The sequence below is a fragment of the Nicotiana attenuata genome, unplaced genomic scaffold, assembly GCF_001879085.1.
Source record: "Nicotiana attenuata strain UT unplaced genomic scaffold, NIATTr2, whole genome shotgun sequence".
NCBI classification, from domain to species: domain Eukaryota; kingdom Viridiplantae; phylum Streptophyta; class Magnoliopsida; order Solanales; family Solanaceae; genus Nicotiana; species Nicotiana attenuata.
The window spans coordinates 36,675-43,880 of NW_017673673.1; the positions used below are offsets into that span (position 1 = coordinate 36,675).

The 7,206-nt window shown below is 33.6% G+C and overlaps 1 protein-coding gene across 1 annotated transcript; it reads right to left on the minus strand.

Annotated features, from left to right (window-relative positions):
• Positions 1 to 3,201: 3,201 nt before the first annotated feature.
• LOC109217010 (protein SPIRAL1-like 5) lies at positions 3,202 to 4,468 on the minus strand. Its single transcript, XM_019381238.1, has 2 exons — positions 4,127 to 4,468; positions 3,202 to 3,696 (listed from the first exon to the last, which is right to left on the minus strand). The coding sequence occupies exons 1-2, from the start codon at positions 4,367 to 4,369 to the stop codon at positions 3,619 to 3,621; spliced, it is 321 nt and encodes a 106-aa protein (XP_019236783.1). The 5' UTR covers positions 4,370 to 4,468; the 3' UTR covers positions 3,202 to 3,618.
• Between the last annotated feature and the right edge of the window lie 2,738 nt (positions 4,469 to 7,206).

Consider the following 7,206-nt stretch of genomic DNA (forward strand, 5'->3'; position numbering starts at 1 on the left):
TTATGTTTTTCCTCTGTCTTAGATAGCTGGATATACCTATTTTAAGGTGATTGCTGTTACTGTATTCATGAATACATGTGAATACATGCGCATACAGCTGGACTGTCCTGATTTTAGGCGCTTTTTACAGCTGCGCGAATACATGTGAATACATGAGTGTACAGCTGGACTGCCCTAATTTTAGGGCTTTTTGTTGTTGTATTCATGAATACATGGAGCGAATACATGCGCGTACAGCTGGACTGCCCTTATTTTAGGCGCTTTTACTGTTGTATTCATGAATAAAGCAACGCGAATACATGTGAATACATGCACGTACAGCTGGACTGCCCTGATTTTTAGGCGTCTTTTGCTGCTGTATTCATGAATACAATAGCGCGAATACACTACCGTAATAACTGAATAGTAGCTATAGGAAGTAATGATGTATATGATAGCTATAGGAAATTGATAGCCACTAAACTATAGTGATTTCTGAAAATTCCACAAAATTTAATGCATTGAGTTGCCTTTTTTTAAAGTGATTTGGCTACAACTCCATTAACGTTAAATATGTAAGGTATTATCAAGAAAAATTCCTTTCAAGGTGAAAACCGCATTTATTATTGAGTTGATATAAATAACGAGTGAAGTAGGTGAATTATCTCATATTATGATGTGCCACAACTAGTTAAACATATTTGGATAGTATTGAACTATTTTCGAGAAAAGTTGGAGTATTTGTTAAAGAGGATAAAAATGTAAATAAAAATTTGTGGCTTGGGCCATTCAAAGTATGAGTCCATTAGCCTTTTAGCCCAAATGGTCGGAAAATTCGGGAAAGAGTGCACCAGTAGCCAATTTTAGGATCGTTATCTAGAAGTTATCCAACGTTTGCAAATGTAGTTAAGGTTTGTGCCATGAAGTTTGAAAAATTGTCGTTCAAACATTAGGACACTGTGTCCGAAAAATTCGAATTGTGTAGTTCAAATTTCAAGTCTTGAAGTTCAATAGTACTGACCAATTTGATGTAGTTTTTTGCAATTTGTTAACCAAAATAATGCAAAATGCTCTCGAAATTGGTCTCAACAATCATTTATTAGAATTTGAAGTTTTGTGTGATGTCGATCACCATAGCTTTTAACTATGTAATGATAGGTGGCTATGAATAATATATTTAGTTAGTTATTGAAAGTTTGAAATTGAGACTTCTTGTCTGTGCAAAGAAGAAAATAAGAAGCGGCCGTGTCTGCCGCTCAAGTCACTTGTGACATACTATTTTTTAGTCCGTCATCGCATCAAACTTAAAATTAATTAGGCTAAATACATAAACGGCCGCTTTAAGTTATCCTCAACGATCAGGTAAACACCTCAATTGAGCCCATTTTTAGTTCGACACTTCAAGCCTTCAATAAAGTAAGTCAACTAAACACCTCATGCTGACATGGCATATTGTGTGTTTCTCAATCCAATTTCAGCGCGTGAATGACTTAATTTACTACCTAATGTTTACCCCAAACCCCACACTACCGGTCCATGGAACAACCATCCCAGGATGCCACTCCGGCCACTGTACCACCCAGCAAACAATTCACAATTCACCATCCACCAGTGAATTGGACTGAGAAACACACAATATGCCATGTCAGCATGAGGTGTTTAGTTGACTTACTTTATTGAATGCTTGAAGTGTCCAACCGAAAATGGGCGCAGTTAAAGTGTTTGCCTGATCGTTGTATGAGGACAACTTAAAGAGGCCGTTTATGCATTTCGCCAATTTAACACAATCAGGTCATTGATAAGGTAATCGCGTAAATTTCTAATTTCTATGATGAACACTAATTGCTAATAATTATAAATGTTAGCTAATCTGTTATTATATGCTAAACTACACTAACAGTGTAAAAAGCATATATATAACATAAATATACCAACAACAACAACGATCCCAGTATAATCTCACAAGTGGGGTCTAGAGAGAATAATGTGTACGCAGACCTTATCCCTAGGAGACTGTTTCCAATAAACTCTCAGCTCATAACATAAATCCTTGCTAATATTCAATCACCACGCAAATATTTGTTGAATGTTATTGCTGTTGTATTAACACTTTCAAGAAACTGGACAAGTAGGGTACAAAAGCAGCTTGTCAATCTTAAACCCAACCGTGTCTTAGGGAGTGGACAAGCTTGAACCTTAACCATGCAAATCTTATCTCTAATCAAATCCATTCCTTTTCCCACATTAAACATCAGTCAGCTACATTCATTTGGGGTCATTTTCATCACAAAAACGATGTAATTGCAGAAAATATATAAGTAATCACTGAAAACAAGCTGGCGTTAGTCATGTCAAATTCCATTTATTGTTCTTTTCCAGGTGGGATTTCCTGTTCTTTCATACGTCAGAATTAGAGATGATCGTCATACTGGTTTAATTTCTTGAAGAGATGAGTTATTCTAGAAATTCAATTCATGTTTATTACTATAAAACAATCGGTTTCAAGTTTTCAATGAGGTACCAATGAATATTGCTCATAAGCTCAATTCATATAATGGTCTTATAGGTGGCAAATGTGGATCAATTAACTAACCATACATAGACGAAGAAAAATTGATCATGAAGGGTAAAAAGTACCCCTCAAGCTGAAGTGAAGAAATTAGTCTAGAAAGCAGAACGACTCGTGAACTTGTTTAAATACGGGTGAGCGGTGTGGATGGGATGCTTCAGTCTGCATCCATACATCGTTCCTATTCCCGATGCGCTAAGTTATTAACGAACCCCGGCACATAAAGTATCGAGGAAAAAAAGATTGCGTAAAAAGAATACCCTTATTTAATTCTTGAAATCTACCCTATTAGATGGATTTCTTCTCTTTCAAAAGAAAATATATGTCCTAACTCCTAATAAGGAAACCAACTGCATGAAAAGCAGTACTAATTAAACATTTTCTATTCGGTACATCAAGTACTCTTTCCCAAAACAAGCTGGAATATAATTGGTACGGAGTGTATATGATCCATATCCCCACAATGGGCAATGGCCAAGGGAAAAGGAACATAAAATAACTAAAATTTATTCAGAAAAGAGAAGCAAAAGTACTGACCCTATCAAATTAGCTGGGGAAAAACTATATTCTATAAGAAGAAATAGAATATTATATCTGGAAAAATATTTGTTCAAAGCATTCCCAAATCAAATTGGGCCATGGAAAACTTAGCATAAAGGAGTCATAGACCCCATTACAACATGAATAATTTATTGAAGATTGATACAGTGCAACAAAGAATACAACAACAACAAACCCAGCGAATTTCCAGAAATAGGGTCTGGAGAGGGTGAGATGTACGTTGTCTTACCCAGAGAATTAACATTGCAATTTCTTTCTTTTAAAAATACATAGATATACTGAAAACCTTACAAACCCTAACCAATTATGAATGATGATCTTAATCAAACACAAACCTCTCACACAACCACACAAACTTAAATTGACTACTAATAATACTAGCACACAAATACAAATATTGGAATTTCGAAGTGCAAGTTACAGGCAAAGGCAAAAATTACAAATTCGTGGGTAGTCCCTTATTCAAACCCTAAACTTCAACCATGCTTAGAATTTAGATGATGAAAGTATCAAGACTTATCTCCAAATAAGTAGCCCAGTGATGAATCTCCTCCTGGAACTGATTTCACCTTTGTCGATGGACGACCCTAAACATTTCAAAAAAAGATACAAAATGAATATATTTGAGACCTATGAATAAATGAAAGTTAAAAAAAAAAAAAAAAAAAGGATAGAAGTCACATGAACAAAGACTTCATGTTAAACCATGAGCAACGACAAAAACAAGGCCTCAAACTCAAGTAATAAGTTGAGATCGGTTATATGAATTCTTACTTACCAATCGCTCCATTTAAGCTGATCTCAAACCGATATAAACAAAATAAAAAGTACTAGTACTAGTTTCTTATATTTACTACTCGCATAAATAAAGAGCAACTATAACAACAACAACAACAACAATTATGCCTCAATTCTAAACAAGTTGGAGTCAGCTATATGAATCCTCACTGATCAGATTACTCCATTTAAGCTCATCTAAGTCAACTTTGCGAACTATGTACACAAAATATTACTCACTGTGATGAAGATTCCAGAATTTTGGCCCTGACTTTTTTGATAAGTAATGGAAGTAGAGGGAGAATTTTCTGATGGATTTTCAGTTGTATCATCAATTCCATAGGGTGGTGCATAAACAGTTTGAGAAGGTGGAGGATCATCAATCTTTTGTTGTTTTTTATCATCACCACCAAAGAGATAACCTAAGGAACTTTGCCCTCCTCCATAGCTAACACCTCTACCTGAGTTTGGAGATTTCTCCATTAAGAATGTATGAATCGGATTATATTAAAGAAGAAAAGGTAATTATATTAGCTGTGTTAAATGATTTTGCTTAAAATTTAGCCCTTTTAATTTGTCCTTGAAAGTCATGTGTTTGCCCTTTTATATTGGTGGGTCCAAATGTGATTAGGTCATTCTCAAAAGCAACAATAAGTAGATGAAAGTTAAAAATGAGCAATCAAAAGAAAATTGCTTTAAATAAAAAAAATAAAAAAAGAGGTGAATTTATAGTGTAGATTTTGTATAATAGAATGTACAGAAGTAAATTTTGACTAATTACGTGCATATTACAGTAGTTTTTGCATGTGTGAAAATGTAACGAGGACTACGTAGCACAAATTTAGAGTAGTCAATGGGTTCTGAATACTAAATGATTAATTGGTGGCATTGACATAGAAAGAGAAGTCTATGTCTATGTTATAATTAAGGACTAGGTCTTACGTTTATTATGCTTTGCTCCATACTATCAGAGTAGTTTAATTGGTTATAACATATTATTTATTTCAACAATTTATCAGTAACGTACTACTCTCTAAATCAAAATTTTGTGTAACTCTTCATTATTTAACTAAACTATCAGCTTTAATTTTGCCGTTGTTTTCTGGCTACGTCCTGAATTCTTGTACTCAATTAGGAAAGGCCAAATACATATATTGACCCTTAAAGTTACCAGAAAATCTCATTTAGACACTTGAACTTAGTTTTGTTCCAATTGAACCCAATAATATGTTCATAACCATACCTATTAGGCACAACTAGCTCAAAACTCGGCCAGGTGTTATATTAAGTGAAGTGCGTGTTTTTAAGCTCAACTGACGTGGAAAGCTAACTAATTAAAAGACGTCAACTGTTTTAATACGCCACATCAGATTTTCTAAGTAGTCACCCCATTTAAAATTAAAAGACCCGTTCATTACTCTCTACCCCCGTTAACCCTAATTGAAGAATGGCGATTAGAGGTCCGAAAAATCTCTAGAAAAATTCCATCAATTACCTTTGATTCTCACTGTATTTCCAGTTTATTCTCTTCGATTTATCACTATGAATTAAGCTTACCTTTCCAGTTTTGCAACTGTAAAACCTTCGACCTGGGTTTACGATCAGTCAATAATAACTTGAAGTTTGCTAATTGACCGCTATTACAGTACACAACATCAGCGGAAGGTGCCTTCAACGAACTCGTCGAGTTCGACAATAAAACTGCTTTGACGAAGAAAAGAGGCAAAAATTAAAAATAAATTCATAAGAATTACAAAGAAACGAAGAAGAATTGAAAAAAAACGAAGAAGAATTGGAAACAAGAAGATGTCTCTCGACCTAATTATCTGGAAGCAATTAGGGCAGAACGAAACGAAAGGGAATGAAATTAAGGTTTATATAAAATCGGGTGGGTCTAAATAGGTTATATTTATTTTGTTTTTAAAAAAATTATCGTTAGAGTCTCCGTGTAATAACATTCACGCGCTCAAATGAGTGCGACCCACGTTATGTGCCAAGTCGGCTAGTAGTGCCTAATAAGTATGGTTATGAACATAGTATTATGTTCAATTGGAACAAAGCCAAATTCAAGTGTCTAAATGAATTTTCTAGCAACTGTATATGTATTTGGCCATCAGGAAATGAACATAATTTCTTCCTTCCTTTTGACATTGTAAACTACGTGCAAAATCCTTCTCGATATAGTTTCACTTACTTGCTTGACGTATTAAATTGTTTAGCTACTTTATAAATCAAATTAAAAAGATAGTGAAGAATGCAATAAAATTGTAGAACGGTCTGAAATGGTAGTTTTATTGAAAAATAAGAATGTATTCTTGATCTCTAATAGCTTAAAATGTTAGATAAAATTATCACATATTTCAACAAATTTGATTTTGATTAAAAATCAAATATCTAATAGGGTTAACCATTTTTTAACCGAAAATGAACACATTTAGTAAAGAATTACTGCTGGCACTTAAACATGTTTCATTTTCTCTAATTAATATATTTGGTCAACATTACCATACAGATATCCTAGGAGTCTAGTACATATATAGGTTGAGACTATACCTATTCAATTTACAGCTAACTATGTTCTTTCATTGACTAAAAACAGAAAAAAATAACTACATAAAATCTAGATTCTTGAATTAGCTAAGTTAAGGAGAATGAATAGAATAATGATAATGACAGGAAAAAATTGAAAATGGAATAGCATCATTCTATTTTGGGAATTAATATGTTAATGGAAAGTGCAGACTATGATTCAACTATTGTCAATCAAATAAAGCTTTGCTTTAATGGCTAATGGATTAACACGTTAGCTTTTGGAAGAGCTTAAAAAAGGTCACTAATTAATGGTGTTAAATCAAGAAAAGATATTACTTTAAAATTAGTAAAAAGGTGAGTAGTTATAGACTTGATTGCCAAAACATAGCAACCATGGACCCAAATGGTGAATCATATTATTATTGAAAGAGGAAAAAAGGTAACCTGGAATGAACTAATTATAATTTTGCTTAGTAAGGGAGAGTTCGGTTGGAAGGGTACTTGTAGGGTAAAGCTATTGATTTGAGGTCTACATTCATTCACATAATATTCGAAATTATTTAATTTTGCCATTGCATTTTTAGTCTATTGAGACCCTTGTTATTAGCAAATTATCTTCTATTTGCCTTGTTATTAACAAAGCTCTATCATAAAATGGGTGAACATCACACGTCCAAAATCTTTAAGAGAAAAAGTCTAAATTTGCTCCTTAACTTAATTCAGACTATGGTTCAAAATTACCCTTAGATTGGAGCACGCTTTGTTAGGGACAAAAATAAAACTTTTTT

What these genes read in the sequence shown, in the direction of transcription:
- LOC109217010 (XM_019381238.1), bottom strand. Translation starts at nt 4,369, where the DNA reads ATGGAGAAATCTCCAAACTCAGGTAGAGGTGTTAGCTATGGAGGAGGG. An exon ending in ATTCTGGAATCTTCATCACA is followed by an intron (nt 3,697 to 4,126) that starts GTGAGTAATATT and finishes TGAAATGTTTAG; the next exon opens with GGTCGTCCATCGACAAAGGT.